The 17,895-nt window shown below is 42.6% G+C and overlaps 1 protein-coding gene across 4 annotated transcripts in view; it reads right to left on the reverse strand.

The window, feature by feature from the left end:
- asmt2 (acetylserotonin O-methyltransferase 2) overlaps window positions 1–17,895 on the reverse strand; it is a 52,633-nt gene that overhangs the window by 30,369 nt on the left and 4,369 nt on the right. For all 4 annotated transcript variants that reach the window (XM_071382446.1, XM_071382448.1, XM_071382445.1 and 1 more), the window contains 2 exons: window positions 1,255–1,346; window positions 885–1,059 (listed from right to left, as the gene is read on the reverse strand). In XM_071382446.1, coding sequence (XP_071238547.1) covers window positions 885–1,059; window positions 1,255–1,335 — 256 coding nt within the window. In that variant the 5' untranslated portion in view covers window positions 1,336–1,346. The remainder of the gene's footprint in view (window positions 1–884; window positions 1,060–1,254; window positions 1,347–17,895) is intronic.

Consider the following 17,895-nt stretch of genomic DNA (forward strand, 5'->3'; position numbering starts at 1 on the left):
GGGCTGATTTACAGTTAACCTACAAAGCATTACATGGGCTCGCTGCTACCTATCTCTCCGATTTAGTTTTGCGCCCCCTCGGGTTCGTGCGGTGGAGATCTTCGTGGGCTATACTCAGCCTTGTCTCAGGGTAGTAGGTTGGTCTGTTGATATCACTCTAGTGGTGTGGGGGCTGTGCTTTGGCAAAGTGGGTGGGGTTATATCCTATATCTCCCTCTCACCCTCCCAGAGGACCTGAGCCCTAGGACCATGCCTCAGGACAACTTGGCCTAATGACTCCTAGCTGTCCCCAGTCCACCTGGTCGTGCTGCTGCTCCAGTTTCAACTGTTCTGCCTGCGGCTATGGAACCCTGACCTGTTCACCGGATGTGCTACCTTGTCCCAGAACTGCTGTTTTCGACTCTCTCGCTCTCTCTCTCAACTGCACCTGCTGTCTCGACCTCTGAATGCTCGGCTATGAAAAGCCAACTGACATTTACTCCGAGGTACTGACCTGTTGCACCGTCTACAACCTTGCAGGTAATCAATGAACGTTTGAACATCTTGAAGAACAATCTGGCGTTAATGGCCATGTACTCTTATAATCTCCACCCAGCAGAGCTAGAAGAGGACTGGCCACCCCTCAGAGCCTGGTTCCTCTCTAGGTTTCTTCCTAGGTTTTGGCCTTTCAAGGGAGTTTTTCCTAGCCACAGTGCTTCAACACCTGCATTGCTTGCTGTTTGGGGTTTTAGGCTGGGTTTCTGTACAGCACTTTGTGACATCTGCTGATGTAAAAAGGGCTTTATAAAATACATTTGATTGATTGATTAAATGTGATTGTATAGTGTGAATGTTATAATGTATGTATGCGTGTCTGTGTTAGTGGTAAGGTGTAAGCGGTTCACCTGTCCCGTCTATCTGCTCCACCTCCAGGATGTCGACTCCCACCAGTACGTCCAGAAGGCGTTCAATCCCGTCCACGCTGGCGCCCAGCTCCTGGGCCACGAGCTCCGCAGACAGAGGCTTCTGGGACAGCAGCAGGAGGTCAAAAACCCCCAACTCACAGGCTGAGAAGATAACCTGATAGGAGGGGCAACAGTCAGGGTCAGGGGTCAGAGGACTCTTGCAGTCTGACAGCATCTTTTGGTGTTTACATAATGTCATTTTGTCAGATCTAAACTACATATCTGTACATTACGTTGTATTTCCAGTGTTTTTTTACCATAGGTCAGGGGATGTCAATCTACATGATAAAGAAATATTATAAAGTCCAACCTTTGAGACTCTGAATCCATTGAAATACTCCAGCAGTTTAAAGGGGTAGTCCAGTTCGCTCTGGGACAGATGTTCTGCCATGATATTGAGTCCTGATGGGGGAGGAGAGTGGGATGGAGGGGGACAGGAGAGAGAAAGGCATCACAGTGGGGGACAGGAGAGAGAAAGGCATCACAGTGGGGGACAGGAGAGAGGAAGGCATTACAGTGGGGGACAGGAGAGAGAAAGGCATTACAGTGGGGGACAGGAGAGAGAAAGGCATTACAGTGGGGGACAGGAGAGAGAAAGGCATCACAGTGGGGGATAGGAGAGAGGAAGGCATCACAGTGGGGGACAGGAGAGAGAAAGGCATTACAGTGGGGGACAGGAGAGAGGAAGGCATTACAGTGGGGGACAGGAGAGAGAAAGGCATTACAGTGGGGGACAGGAGAGAGAAAGGCATTACAGTGGGGGACAGGAGAGAGAAAGGCATTACAGTGGGGGACAGGAGAGAGAAAGGCATTACAGTGGGGGATAGGAGAGAGAAAGGCATCACAGTGGGGGACAGGAGAGAGAAAGGCATTACAGTGGGGGACAGGAGAGAGAAAGGCATCACAGTGGGGGACAGGAGAGAGAAAGGCATTACAGTGGGGGACAGGAGAGAGAAAGGCATCACAGTGGGGGACAGGAGAGAGAAAGGCATTACAGTGGGGGACAGGAGAGAGAAAGGCATTACAGTGGGGGACAGGAGAGAGAAAGGCATTACAGTGGGGGACAGGAGAGAGAAAGGCATCACAGTGGGGGACAGGAGAGAGAAAGGCATTACAGTGGGGGACAGGAGAGAGAAAGGCATCACAGTGGGGGACAGGAGAGAGAAAGGCATTACAGTGGGGGACAGGAGAGAGAAAGGCATCACAGTGGGGGATAGGAGAGAGAAAGGCATTACAGTGGGGGGCAGGAGAGAGAAAGGCATTACAGTGGGGGACAGGAGAGAGAAAGGCATCACAGTGGGGGATAGGAGAGAGAAAGGCATCACAGTGGGGGACAGGAGAGAGAAAGGCATTACAGTGGGGGACAGGAGAGAGAAAGGCATTACAGTGGGGGACAGGAGAGAGAAAGGCATTACAGTGGGGGACAGGAGAGAGGAAGGCATTACAGTGGGGGACAGGAGAGAGAAAGGCATCACAGTGGGGGACAGGAGAGAGAAAGGCATTACAGTGGGGGATAGGAGAGAGAAAGGCATTACAGTGGGGGACAGGAGAGAGAAAGGCATTACAGTGGGGGATAGGAGAGAGAAAGGCATTACAGTGGGGGACAGGAGAAAGAAAGGCATTACAGTGGGGGACAGGAGAGAGAAAGGCATTACAGTGGGGGACAGGAGAGAGAAAGGCATCACAGTGGGGGACAGGAGAGAGGAAGGCATCACAGTGGGGGACAGGAGAGAGGAAGGCATTACAGTGGGGGACAGGAGAGAGGAAGGCATTACAGTGGGGGACAGGAGAGAGAAAGGCATTACAGTGGGGGACAGGAGAGAGAAAGGCATCACAGTGGGGGACAGGAGAGAGAAAGGCATCACAGTGGGGGACAGGAGAGAGGAAGGCATCACAGTGGGGGACAGGAGAGAGGAAGGCATTACAGTGGGGGACAGGAGAGAGAAAGGCATCACAGTGGGGGACAGGAGAGAGAAAGGCATCACAGTGGGGGACAGGAGAGAGAAAGGCATTACAGTGGGGGACAGGAGAGAGAAAGGCATCACAGTGGGGGATAGGAGAGAGAAAGGCATTACAGTGGGGGACAGGAGAGAGGAAGGCATTACAGTGGGGGACAGGAGAGAGAAAGGCATTACAGTGGGGGATCGGAAGAGAAGAGTCAGTGGGCAAAACAGAAAAACAGCTCAGCAGTGTTGAGTTGAGGGACGTAACAAGGAACTTTAGTTATGTTCGAGTGTTTGTTTGTCTGTTAGTTAGCCTATCGGAAAGCCAGAGAGTGGGCTATAGGTTCTTCATAATAAAGCAACCTGGACTCAGAGGATAGACGTAACAATGTAAATGTAAATCTGTCTCCCTCCATTTAGTAAGATATGTTACGTTTCGTATGGTATGTATTAATTTGTGGATGTCCATCATCCATTTCGTATGATATGTTATGAATTGCAATTCTTACAATATGTTACGAATTCCAATTTGTTGTGGCTAACGTTAGCTGGGCTTGGGATTAACCTGAAATGAAGCTGAAAAAACAATTACTATTTGAGTTGATAGTAAAGTATAAACATTTTGGGGGAATAAAAAAAACACAATCTACCTGCAGTGAAGCCGCTCAGCATTGACATTACATTCAGTCATCCAGCAGACACGCCCATGCAGACACGCCCATGCAGACACGCCCATGCAGACACGCCCATGCAGAGCGACCCACAGGAGCAACCAGGGTCAAGCGCCCCACCCAAGAGCACAAGTACAGATCCCCCACCCAGTCGAATCGGGGACCCGAACCAGTGACTTCTCGGCCACCGGTTCAAGCTCACAACCGTCAGGCCACCAAACATCCAAGACCTCCCACAGGGACTTTACTTCTTATCAAAAGAGTTTTGAAACTGTTTACAGTGCATTTGGAAAGTATTCAAACCCCTTGACTTTATCCATATTTTGTTACGTTACAGCCTTATTCTAAAATTGATTAAATTGTTTTCCCCCCTCATCAATCTACACACAATATCCAATAATGACGAAGAAAAAACAGAAATTTTTGCAAATGTATATAAAAAAAAAAAAAAATGAAATATAACATTTACATAAGTGTTCAGACCCTTTACTCAATACTCTGTTGAAGCAACTTTGGCAGCGATTACAGCCTTGAGTCTTCTTTGGTATGACGCTACAATTTTGGCACACCTGTATATGGGGAGTTTCTCCCATTCTTCGCTGCAGATCCTCTCAAGCTCTTTCAGGTTGGATGCGGAGCGTTGCTGCTCAGCTATTTTCAGGTCTCTCCTGAGATGTTCAATCGGGTTCAAGTTCGGGCTCTGTCTGGGACACTCAAGGACATTCAGAGACTTGTCCCGAAGCCACTCCTCCGTTGTCTTGGCTGTGTGCTTAGGGTCGTTGTCCTGTTGGAAGGTCAACCTTTGCCCCCTTTGCCCCTGTGCGCTCATCAAGGATCTCTGTACTTTGCTCGGTTCATCTTTCCTTCGATCCTGACTAGTCTCCCAGTCTCTGCCGCTGACAAACACAGCATGATGCTGCCACCTCCATGCTTCCCTGTCGGGATGGTGGCAGGTTTCCTACAGACATCTTGCTTGGCATTCAGGCCAAAGAGTTCAATCTTGGTTCCATCAGAAGAGAGTCTTGTTTCTCATGCTTTAGGTGTCTTTGGCAAACTCCAAGCGGGCTGTCATTCTGTTTTTTTCGCTGCAGATCCTCTCAAGCTCTTTCAGGTTGGATGCGGAGCGTTGCTGCTCAGCTATTTTCAGGTCTCTCCTGAGATGTTCAATCGGGTTCAAGTTCGGGCTCTGTCTGGGACACTCAAGGACATTCAGAGACTTGTCCCGAAGCCACTCCTCCGTTGTCTTGGCTGTGTGCTTAGGGTCGTTGTCCTGTTGGAAGGTCAACCTTTGCCCCCTTTGCCCCTGTGCGCTCATCAAGGATCTCTGTACTTTGCTCGGTTCATCTTTCCTTCGATCCTGACTAGTCTCCCAGTCTCTGCCGCTGACAAACACAGCATGATGCTGCCACCTCCATGCTTCCCTGTCGGGATGGTGGCAGGTTTCCTACAGACATCTTGCTTGGCATTCAGGCCAAAGAGTTCAATCTTGGTTCCATCAGAAGAGAGTCTTGTTTCTCATGCTTTAGGTGTCTTTGGCAAACTCCAAGCGGGCTGTCATGTGCATTTTACTGAGGAGTGGCTTTCGTCTGGCCACTGTACTATAAAGGCCTGATTGGTGGAGTGCTGCAGAGATGGATACTTTCTGGAAGGTTCTCCCAACTCCACAGAGGAACTCTGGAACTCTGTCAGAGTGACCATCAGGTTCTTGGTCACCTCCCTGACCAAGGCCCTTCTCCCCCGATTGTTCAGTTTGGCCGGGCGGCCAGCTCTAGGATGTCTTGGTGGTTCCAAACTTCTCCATTTAAGAATGATGGAGGCCACTGTGTTCTTGGGGACCTTCAATGCTGCAGAAGATTTTTTGGTACCCTTCCCCAGATCTGTGCCTCAACGCAATCTTGTCTCGGAGCTCTACGGGCAATTCCGTCAACGTCTTGGCTTGGTTTTTGCTCTGATATGCACTGTCAACTGTGAGACCTTATATAGACAGGTGTGTGCCTTTCCAAATCATGTCCAATCAATGTAATATACCACAGGTGGACTCCAATCAAGTTGCAGAAACATCTCAAGGATGATCAATGGAAACAGGATGCACCTGAGCTCAATTTCGAGTCTCATAGCAAACGGTCTGAATACTTACGTAAATAAGTTATTACAGTAAAAAAATATATACATTTGCAAACATTTCTAAAAACTTGTTTCGCTTTATCATTATGGGATAAAAAAAATAAAGGCTGCAACGTAACAAAATGTGGAAAAATTCAAGGGGTCTGAAAACTTTCTGAATGCACTGTACAACTAATCTCGTTCTCAGACACCCAAATGTGTGGAAGTTCTGGTGGACCAACACATCAAACTTGGCCTTCATTAGTTAGGGTTAGGTTTTAAATCACATTTTAAAGAGAAAGGGTTAGGGTTAGTGTGACTGTTTGAGGTTGTGGACAGGTGTCTTTTATACTGATAACAAGTTCAAACAGGTGCCATTAATACAGGTAACGAGTGGAGGACAGAGGAGCCTCTTAAAAAATAAGTTACAGGTCTGTGCGAGCCAGAAATCTTGCTTGTTTGTAGGTGACCAAATACTTATTTTCCACCATAATTTGCAAATAAATTCATTAAAAATCCTACAATGTGATTTTCTGGATTTTTTTTCTCATTTTGTCTGTCATAGTTGAAGTGTACCTATGATGAAAATTACAGGCCCCTCTCATCTTTTAAAGTGGGAGAACTTGCACAATTGGTGGCTGACTAAATACTTTTTTGCCCCACTGTATATAGATAGGCCCGTTTTATTTTGTCTGGTTTAGCGTCCCAGGTGAAGTGAAATATTTTTTGCTCATATGATTTAAAAAACGAATCATCAGGAGTAGGCAGCGCCATAAGTAAGTGAGTAAACTGAGATATGACTAAGGAGTTAATCAGGGCAATTTTTCCTGAAAATCTCCATGTTTGCAGGATCTTGACTATTTTTTACAAGTTTTCTATTGAAAACTTTGATATGAATACCGAGTATGTCTACTTCACCATCAGCCCATGTTATAGGTAAACTGCAGGGTAATGTAAAAGTTGTATTTTTAAGGATCCAATACATATTATTGTACACATAACTCTTCTGTACTAAAACTGAATTATGATATCTAGATCTTCAATGAGACATTGCAGGATCTAGCTTGCGGACTTAACATAAAACTTGAGTCATCGGCATACATGTACACCTTTGTTTTCTCCTCAACACCTCTAATGTTGTTATTGGATCTGATTTTAATAGCTAACATTTCGATGGCCATAACAAATAGATATGGTGACAGCGGACACCCTTGTTTAACTCCTCTTGACAATTCAAAACTCTCTGAGAAGTAGCTGTTATTTACTATTTTACACCTGGGGTCGGTATACATTATTTTACTCATTTTATAAGAGAATTACCGAAATTGAAAAAAATCCGGGCATTTATAAATAAAATCCAGTCTTACTTTATCAAATGCCTTTTCAAAATCCACTATAAATACCATTCCTGGCTTCTTATGTTTCATGATGTTCTATTATTTCTAGTAGTTGTCGTATATTATCTCCAATGTATCGTCCATAATGATCATGAAAGAGACCTTGCATTACTCTAGAGACGGCTTCACTACAGTACAAATGTATTCCATACAATATGTTATTATTCCCCAATGCCCCTATTCTGATATCTTCCCCTTGCTTGTTGTAAACATATACAGTGGGGAGAACAAGTATTTGATACACTGCCGATTTTGCAGGTTTTCCTACTTACAAAGCATGTAGAGGTCTGTAATTTTTATCATAGGTACACTTCAACTGTGAGAGACGGAATTTAAAACAAAAATCCAGAAAATCACATTGTATGATTTTTAATTAATTAATTCACATTTTATTGCATGACATAAGTATTTGATACATCAGAAAAGCAGAACTTAATATTTGGTACAGAAACCTTTGTTTGCAATTACAGAGATCATACGTTTCCTGTAGTTCTTGACCAGGTTTGCACACACTGCAGCAGGGATTTTGGCCCACTCCTCCATACAGACCTTCTCCAGATCCTTCAGGTTTCGGGGCTGTCGCTGGGCAATACGGACTTTCAGCTCCCTCCAAAGATTTTCTATTGGCTTCAGGTCTGGAGACTGGCTAGGCCACTCCAGGACCTTGAGATGCTTCTTACGGAGCCACTCCTTAGTTGCCCTGGCTGTGTGTTTCGGGTCGTTGTCATGCTGGAAGACCCAGCCACGACCTATCTTCAATGCTCTTACTGAGGGAAGGAGGTTGTTGGCCAAGATCTCGCGATGCATGGCCCCATCCATCCTCCCCTCAATACGGTGCAGTCATCCTGTCCCCTTTGCAGAAAAGCATCCCCAAAGAATGATGTTTCCACCTCCAAGCTTCACGGTTAGGATGGTGTTCTTGGGGTTGTACTAATCCTTCTTCTTCCTCCAAACACGGCGAGTGGAGTTTAGACCAAAAAGCTCTATTAATGTCTCATCAGACCACATGACCTTCTCCAATTCCTCCTCTGGATCATCCAGATGGTCATTGGCAAACTTCAGACGGGCCTGGACATGCGCTGGCTTGAGCAGGGGGACCTTGCGTGCGCTGCAGGATTTTAATCCATGACGGCGTAGTGTGTTACTAATGGTTTTCTTTGAGACTGTGGTCCCAGCTCTCTTCAGGTCATTAACCAGGTCCTGCCGTGTAGTTCTGGGCTGATCCCTCACCTTCCTCATGATCATTGATGCCCCACGAGGTGAGATCTTGCATGGAGCCCCAGACCGAGGGTGATTGACCGTCATCTTGAACTTCTTCCATTTTCTAATAATTGCGCCAACAGTTGTTGCCTTCTCACCAAACTGCTTACCTATTGTCCTGTAGCCCATCCCAGCCTTGTGCAGGTCTACAATTTGATCCCTGATGTCCTTACACAGCTCTCTGGTCTTGGCCATTGTGGAGAGGTTGGAGTCTGTTTGATTGAGTGGGTGGACAGGTGTCTTTTATACAGGTAACGAGTTCAAACAGGTGCAGTTAATACAGGTAATGAGTGGAGAACAGGAGGGCTTCTTAAAGAAAAACTAACAGGTCTGTGAGAGCCGGAATTCTTACTGGTTGGTAGGTGATCAAATACTTATGTCATGCAATAAAATGCGAATTAATTACTTAAAAATCATACAATGTGATTTTCTGGATTTTTGTTTTAAATTCCGTCTCTCACAGTTGAAGTGTACCTATGATAAAAATTACAGACCTCTACATGCTTTGTAAGTAGGAAAACCTGCAAAATCGTCAGTGTATCAAATACTTGTTCTCCCCACTGTATAAACTTGTAGACAAATACATAAAAAAGATAGACAAACAATAAACACATTAAATTATAAAACAGTTCTTGACAATAGAGAGAGAGAAAAGAGAGTGAGAGAGGAGAGCGAGATCGCGTGTGTGTGTGTGTGTGTGTGTGTGTGTGTGTGTGTGTGTGTGTGTGTGTGTGTGTGTGTGTGTGTGTGTGTGTGTGTGTGTGTGTGTGTGTGTGTGTGTGTGTGTGTGTGTATAAGTCCGTATGTGTAAGCGAGCATGTAATTGAGTACGTGTGTGTTCATAGTGTTCAGATATTTTTACAGTTCCCACATACTTTCTTTTCTTTCGTGACCTGAAGTCCCTGTAGAATTTAGTACAGTCTTGGTGTTATGGGGCTGTCTCAGAATAGCTGTCCATCTATAAAGAGTTTGTCCACAATGATAAAGGCACGCCTATCCTTCCTTTGTTGTCTTTGTACCGGATACAGTCTCTTACGACGTTCGTTTATCTCCCTTGGAAATTGGTCTTTGAGAGCATCCCACCTCATCAACAGCCAGTGATACTACAGGGCGCCATATTCAAAACAACAGAAATCCCATAATTTAAATTCCTCAAACATACAAGTATTTTACACCATTTTAAAGCTACACTTGTTGTAAATCCAGCCAAAGTGTCCGATTTCAAAAAGGTTTTACGACGAAAGCACACCAAACGATTATGTAAGGTATGAGCCAAGTCACAGAAAAAGACAGCCATGTTTCCAGCTAAAGAGAACATTAACAAAAAGCAGAAATAGAGATACAATTAATGACTAACCTTTGATAATCTTCATCAGATGACAGTCATAGGACCTCATGTTACACAATACATGTATTTTATGTTCGGTAAAGTTCATATTTATATCCAAAAATCGGAGTTTAGGCAAGACGCTACTGTATCACTTGGCAAAAAGCCTGAGAAAATGCATAGCGCCACATTAAAATGAATGACTATGAAAATTACTATAAAATCTAACTTTCATTAAATCACACATAAAAGATATCAAATTAAAGCTACACTGGTTGTGAATCCAGCCAACATGTCAGAATTCAAATAGGCTTTTCAGCGAAAGCATACAATGCTATTATCTGAGCATAGCACCATTGTAAACAAAAGAGAGAAAACATTTCAACCCTGCAGGAGCGACACAAAACGCAGAATAAAAATATCATTCATACCTTACCTTTGACGAGCTTCTGTTGTTGGCACTTCAATATGTCCCATAAACATCACAAATGGTCCTTTTGTTCGATTAATTCTGTCGATATATGTCCAAAATGTCCATTTATTTGGCGCGTTTGATCCAGAAAAACACTGGTTCCAACTTGCTCAAACATGACAACAAAATATATCAAAGGTTACCTTTAAACTTTGCCAAAAAATGTCAAACTACTTATGTAATACAACTTTAGGTATTTTTTTACGTTAATAATCGATAAAATTGAAGACGGGATGATATGTGTTCAATACAGGATTAAAACGATATGTAGCATGCCTTCTGTTTGATTGAAACGCATGTCTAGGACACCAGGAGTGCCTCGACTTCAAGATGGCCGTATTTCTTCATTACACAAAGGAATAACCTCAACCTATTTCTCACGACTGTTGACATCCAGTGGAAGCCGTAGGAACTGCAAGCAAGTTGCTTAGAAATCTGGTTTCCCAATGAAATCTCATTGAAAAGACAGTGACCTCAAAAAAAAAAAAATCTGAATGGTTTGTCCTCGGGGTTTCGCTAAATAAGTTATGTTATTCTCACAGACATGATTCAAACAATTTTAGAAACTTCAGAGTGTTTTCTACCCAAATCTCCTAATAATATGCATATTGAGTAACTGGCAGTTGAATTTGGGTATGTTTTTCATCCAAACGTGAAAATGCTGCCCCCTACCCTAGAGAAGTTAAGCTCCCTTCCCCTGCTTTTGATCAGCTCCTGTTGTTGGTAGCGATGATCGGTCGGGGACCCTTGGCCTTGTCGCTCCGAGCTCCAAGTCTGTGTACTCGGTGGAAAGCCACCTTGATTACAGTCTCCATAGGAAGTTTCAAGGCGGCTTGCATGAATTCTCTGAAAGTTGTTATCTAATTGTTATCTAATCTGGATTATTGGATGTGTCCTCAGGAATCCCAGAAAAAATAGATTTTCACGCATGCTACAACTTTGTATGTCTAGTAGCGACTCCTTCATCACCCTGTTTTCCCTGAGTACACAATCCATGTTGGTATTGTGGATTTTTAACTTGGCTGTGAGATTGGCTAAAGATGAATTTTAAGGAACTAATTGGGTCACTACTTGACACCAACAAACACCCCATAATATCTGTCCCTCTGCCCTCCCTAAATCATGGCATTGAACGTTTCAGCTGACTTTTAGCCCTCCATAACTGGCTACGAGACTATTGCAGCTCTGTGGGTGTAACATTTACTGACAATGTTGATACCTTCTGGAGACAAAGCTCATTTAATAAGGAGAATGGATTCCACCCAAATCATATGGGTTACTAGATCTTTTCACAGCATTTCAAGGCTGCATTGAGACAACTTGAATGACCCAAGCCCAGATCAGTTAATCCCTACCATTGTGTCACTGAGTTGTCATAATACTTCAGCAAATGTATATTATCCCAGAGGCGTTGGAAGACACAATGTAAATAACCTAATTTATGTCCCTCTAACTGCCCTGAATGCCTCTGCTGATCCCACAGCTATTGTATGCAGTGGTGTATGCGGTGGTGTATGCGGTGGTGTATGCGGTGGTGTATGCGGTGGTGTATGCGGTGGTGTATGCGGTGGTGTGCCCGAATAGGAAGTCCACTGTGTGCAGCATGTCTACTTCTGATAAGCTTCCCAGTAAAGCAATGAAAACAATCAAACATCCCAGAAAAGTGCTAAAAATAGCCCACGTTAACATATGTAGCTAAGAAACAAGGTTCATCGATTCAATAACTTGCTAGTAACAGATTTATTATTTATTGATTTATTTTATTTCACCTTTATTTAACCAGGTAGGCTATTTGAGACAAGTTCTCATTTACAACCCTAACCCTTTATTTAACCAGGTAGGCTAGTTGAGAACAATTTCTCATTTACAACTGCGACCTGGCCAAGATAAAGCAAAGCAGTTTGACACATACAACAACACAGAGTTACACATGGAGTAAAACAAACATACAGGCAATAATACAGTAGAAAAAGTCAAATGAGGTGAGATAAGGGAGGTAAGGCAATAAATAGGCCATGGTGGCGAAGCAATTACAATATAGCAATTAAACACTGGAATGGTAGATGTGCAGAATATTAATTTTATTTTACCTTTATTTAACTAGGCAAGTCAGATAAGAACAAATTCTTATTTTCAATGAGGGCCTAGGAACAGGTTAACTGCCTTGTTCAGGAGCAGAACAACAGATTTGTACCTTGTCAGCTCGGGGATTTGAACTTGCAACCTTTCAGTTACTAGCCCAACGCTCTTCTTCTATGCTCTTCTAAAAAGAAGAAGAAACTATAATATGAAAAAAAGCTAAATTGTAAAAATAATGATAGTAAAAACATTTGGAGCACCTTAAATAAAATGATGAGCAAAAATGCAAACTCAGCTCCATTATTCATTGAATCAGATGACTCATTCATCACAAAACCCACTGAAATTGCCAACTACTTTAATTATTTATTAATTGGCAAGATTAGCAAATTTAGGCATGAAATGCCAGCAACAAATGCTGGCACTACACAACCCAGTATATCTGACCAAATTATGAAAGACAAGCATTGTAATTTTGAATTCCGTAAAGTAAGTGAGGAAGAAGTAAAAAAAGTATTGTTGTCTAGCAACAATGACAAGCCACTGGGGTCTGACAACTTGGATGGAAAATTACTGAGGATAATAGTGGACAATAATGCCACATCTTCAATTTAAGCTTACTAGAAAGTGACACTTCTCCCTACAGTTCTCAGGCATTCTGCGTTCTCCCAACAGTTCTCAAGCCACCGGGATCTGACAACTTGGATGAACAATTAGTGAGGAGGGAAACAAAAGTAATTCCGCTACCTAAGAATAGCAACTCGTCAGTCTATTCTTGTTCAGAGAAATGAAGGCTATTCCATGCAAGAAATTGCCAAGAAACTCGTACAACGCTGTGTACTACTCCCTTCACAGAACAGGGGAAACTGGCTCTAACCAGAATAGAAAGAGGAGTGGGAGGCCCCGGTGCACAAATGAGCAAGACGACAAGTACATTAGAGTGGCTAGTTTGAGAAACAGACGCCTCACAAGTCCTCAACTGGCAGCTTCATTAAATAGTACCCGCAAAACAGCAGTCTCAACATCAACAGTGAAGAGGCGACTCCGGGATGCTGGCCTTCTAGGCAGAGTTCCTCTGTCCAGTGTCTGTGTTATTTTTCCCATCTTAACCTTTTCTTTTTATTGGCCAGTCTGAGATATGGCTTTTTCTTTGCAACTCCGGAGTCACCACTTCACTGTTGACGTCGAGACTAGTGTTCTGCAGGTACTATTTAATAAATAGTCATTTACAACATTAACAATGTCTTCACTGTATTTCTGATCAATTTGATGTTATTTCAATGGACAAAAAATGTGCTTTTCTTTCAAAAACAAGGACATTTCTAATTGACCCCAAACTTTAGAATGGTAGTGTATATTTAAAAATATATATATTGTACGTGTTACTGTAATTCAGCTTTTACCTGCCATAGTACACATGAAACAAATAAAATAAACCATCACCATTGAATCTTTTCTTTGCCATTTCTGCTCGAGACCAGTTGGGCTCGAATACTTTGACTCACTGGACATAGCTAGCTAGCTAGCCTACCTAACTGTGACTGCTTGCTAACTAGCCATGTTAACTATGTGCTGTCTTGCCTAGTCTTAGCTAGATTACCAATTTTTACAAACAAAAACAATAGCAAGCTCAATTAGCTACCTAATATCACATAGGCTAAACCATAAACGTTTTGACTTACCTCTGCTCTAACAGTTAGCAAAGATAGATCGCTAGCTAGCTAATGTTAACCTTTCACGGCTACTAAACCCGGATCCGGGATCCCCCCCCACAGTAAAAAGCTGACTAGCATAGCCTAGCATAGCGTCACAAGTAAATACAAGCATCTAAATATCATTAAATCACAAGTCCAAGACACCAGATGAAAGATACAGATCCTGTGAATCCAGCCATCATTTCTGATTTTTAAAATGTTTTACAGGGAAGACACAATATGTAAATCTATTAGCTAACCACTGATAGCAAAAGACACAACATTTTTTATCCACAATTTTTTTCCTGCATCAGTAGCTTTCACTAATTCGACTAAATAAAGATATATATAGCCACTAACCAAGACACAACTTCATAAGATGACAGTCTGATAACATATTTATGGTATAGGATAGTTTTTTTTAGAAAATGTGAATTTTTCAGGTATAAATCACAGTTTACCATTGCAGCTGCAATCTGAAATAGCGTTGGAAGCAGCCGGAATAATTACAGAGACCGACGGCAAATTATAATTACTCATCATAAAACACTTCTGAAAAATACACAGCCTACAGCAATCGAAAGACACAGATCTTGTGAATCCAGAGAATATTTCAGATTGTCTAAGTGTTTTACAGCGAAAACACAATATAGCATTATATGAGCGTACCACAATAGCCAGAATCACAACCGCATTTACCAGCTGTAAATGTTAGCGATCGTAACAACCCAACAAAAGATATATAATTTTACTAACCTTGATATAGTTCATCAGATGACAGTCCTGTAACATCATATTACACAATGCATATAGCTTTTGTTCGAAAATGTGCATATTTAGCAGCATAAATCGTGGTTATACTATGTAATCAGTACCAAACATTGCATGCATTCTGGCCGGCGCCATCTTTGATTAGCGCCTATTCTAATAAAAATACTATTCATAAACTTGACTAAAAAATATAAGTTGGACAACAATCGAAAGATAAATTAGTTCTTAATGCAATCGCTATGTTAGATTTTTAAAATTAACGTTACTAGACATATAGTGTGCGTTGCAGCCAGACCAGTGCCTGCAAAAATGGCACGCAAACACTATTACATTTTTCCACATAAATACGGAATAACATCATAAATAGTTCCTACTTTTGGACGAGCTTCCATCAGTATCTTGGGCAATGTGTCCTTTCTTCAAAATAATAGTTTCTTTGTTGTAAAACGTCCTCTTCACCTTTGGAACTAGCTGCTACCAGTAGCTATGTCGCACACACATGTCCAAATCCTCAAACCAGATACAAAGGAAATTCAGAAAAATAGCTATATACTCGCATAAACTGATATAAATCGGTTTCAAATAACATCGTTATGATGTTTCTAACACCTATATTTAATTAAATTACAGACGGATACATCTCTGGTCGATAACTGAGCGTTCCAAAATTTCATCCTGAGTTCTTGCCTTGCGCCATGACGAAGGAGGAAAAGAAATGTACTCTCGTTCCTTCTGGCTTTATAACCTCGGACAGCTACGTAGAGACCTCATTCCACTTCTCATTGGTTACTGACATCCAGGGGAAGGCGGGTGCAGTGCATTTCCAGCCATAGGATATACACAGACTTTAAAACTGAACCCAGATCAGAGCATAATTCTCAGACCTTCGCAAGTCATGTCAGGATTTTTTCTGTAGACGGAGTTCTGTCCCACCCACAGACATAATTCAAACGGTTTTAGAAACTAGATAGTGTTTTCTATCCAATAGTAGTAATAATATGCATATTGTACGAGCAAGAATTGAGCACTAGGCAGTTTAATTTGGAGACCAAATTTCGCTAAGTCGAAACAGCACCCCCTATAGTGACAAGAAGTTAACGTTAGCTGACATTGATGGAGAAACTTTGACAACAACCATGACAAGTCCAGAAATGAAGCTAGCTACAATGTCAAACTACAATTAGCAACTGAGACTAAATACAATAGCTACAATGACCTTTAGTATTTTTAACTTTTTATATATTTTCTGGTTGGCCATGACTGTTAACCAACTGACTGACTCTCACAATGACCGTTGGAAAGTCAGGCGCGGAGGCCGGCTCAAGCTGCGAGGATCATGTGTATATGGTTCTCCTAGAAGGTATGATAGCTCCCTATTAAGGACACTTCAGCAAGCATATTGGCAATTGACAATACATTTATGCTGCTATTTGTCATCTTAAAAATTACAATCACAGATTTGGAAAATAGACAGGAAATAGTTGCCTATTAACTTGGTGATGTCTCATTATTGAATTAAACTTGGTCTATGGTTCAGGTTCAGCATAATTGTAGCAACCTTGGGTTATGACAAAGTAACTACCTTTACATTGTTGTTGTTGTTTTATCCCCGTCCCCACAGGAGGCCTTTTGGTAGGCTGTCATTATAAATAATCATTTGTTCTTGACTGACTTGCCTAGTTAAATAAATACAAAATAAAATAAAACTATGACAACACCTTCAGAAAGTATTCACACCACTTCCGGTGGCCTTTTGGCAGAGATGCACGTGTAGTTCTGAGTACCGTCTCAAAAGTCCAAAATCCATAATAAATTCCTGACAACTGGCCTCTGAACCTTCAAAATGCTGGCCGTGTGGTGCCAGGACAACAACCTCTCCCTCAATGTGATCAAGACAAAGGAGATGATTGTGGACTACATGAAAAGGAGGACCGAGCACGCCCCCATTCTTATCGACGGGGTTGTAGTGGAGCAGGTTGAGATCTTCAAGTTCCTTGGTGTCCACATCACCAACAAACTATCATGGTCCAAGCACACCAAGACAGTCGTGAAGAGGGCACGACAAAACCTATTCCCCCTCAGGAAACTAAAAAGATTTGGCATGGGTCCTGAGATCAAAAGGTTCTACAGCTGCAACATCGAGAGCATCCTGACTGGTTGCATCACTGCCTGGTATGGCAACTGCTCGGCCTCCGACCGCCAGGCACTACAGAGGGTAGTGCGTACGGCCCAATACATCACTGGGGCCAAGCTTCCTTCCATCCAGGACCTCTATACCAGGCGGTGTCAGAGGAAGGCCCTAAAAATTGTCAGACTCCAGCCACCCTAGTCATGGACTGTTCTCTCTGCTACCGCATGGCAAGCGGTACAGGAGCGCCAAATCTAGGTCCAAGAGGCTTCTTAACAGCTTCTACCCCCAAGCCATAAAACTCCTGAACAGCTAATCAAAGGGCTACCCAGACCCATCTTTTACGCTGCTGCTACTCTCTGTTTATTATCTATGCATAGTCACTTTAACTTTGCGTACATGTACATATTACCTCAATAACCTTGACTAACTGGTTCCCCGCAACATTGACTCTGTACTGGTAGCCCCTGTATATAGCCTCGTTATTGTTATGTTACTCCTGCTGTTTAATTATTTGTTCGTTTTATTTTCTATTTTTTACTTAACTTCTTAAAGCATTGTTGGTTTAGGGCTTATAAGTAAGCATTTCACTGTTTTACTGTCGTGGAGAAAAGTTTTGAGAATGACACAAATATTAATTTTCACAAAGTCTGCTGCCTCAGTTTGTATGATGGCAATTTGCATATACTCCAGAATGTTAGGAAGAGTGATCAGATGAATTGCAATTAATTGCAAAGTCCCTCTTTGCCATGCATATGAACTGAATCCCCCAAAAACATTTCCACTGCATCAGCCCTGCCATAAAAGGACCAGCTGACATCATGTCAGTGATTCTCTCGTTAACACAGGTGTGAGTGTTGACGAGGACAAGGCTGGAGATCACTCTGTCATGCTGATTGAGTTTGAATAACAGACTGGAAGCTTCAAAAGGAGGGTGGTGCTTGGAATCATTGTTCTTCCTCTGTCAACCATGGTTACCTGCAAGGAAACACGTGCCGTCATCATTGCTTTGCACAAAAAGGGCTTTACAGGCAAGGATATTTTATCCATTTATCGGATCATCAAGAACTTCAAGGAGAGCGGTTCACTTGTTGTGAAGAAGGCTT

This window comes from Salvelinus alpinus, chromosome 34 (genome assembly GCF_045679555.1).
Source record: "Salvelinus alpinus chromosome 34, SLU_Salpinus.1, whole genome shotgun sequence".
Taxonomy (NCBI): domain Eukaryota; kingdom Metazoa; phylum Chordata; class Actinopteri; order Salmoniformes; family Salmonidae; genus Salvelinus; species Salvelinus alpinus.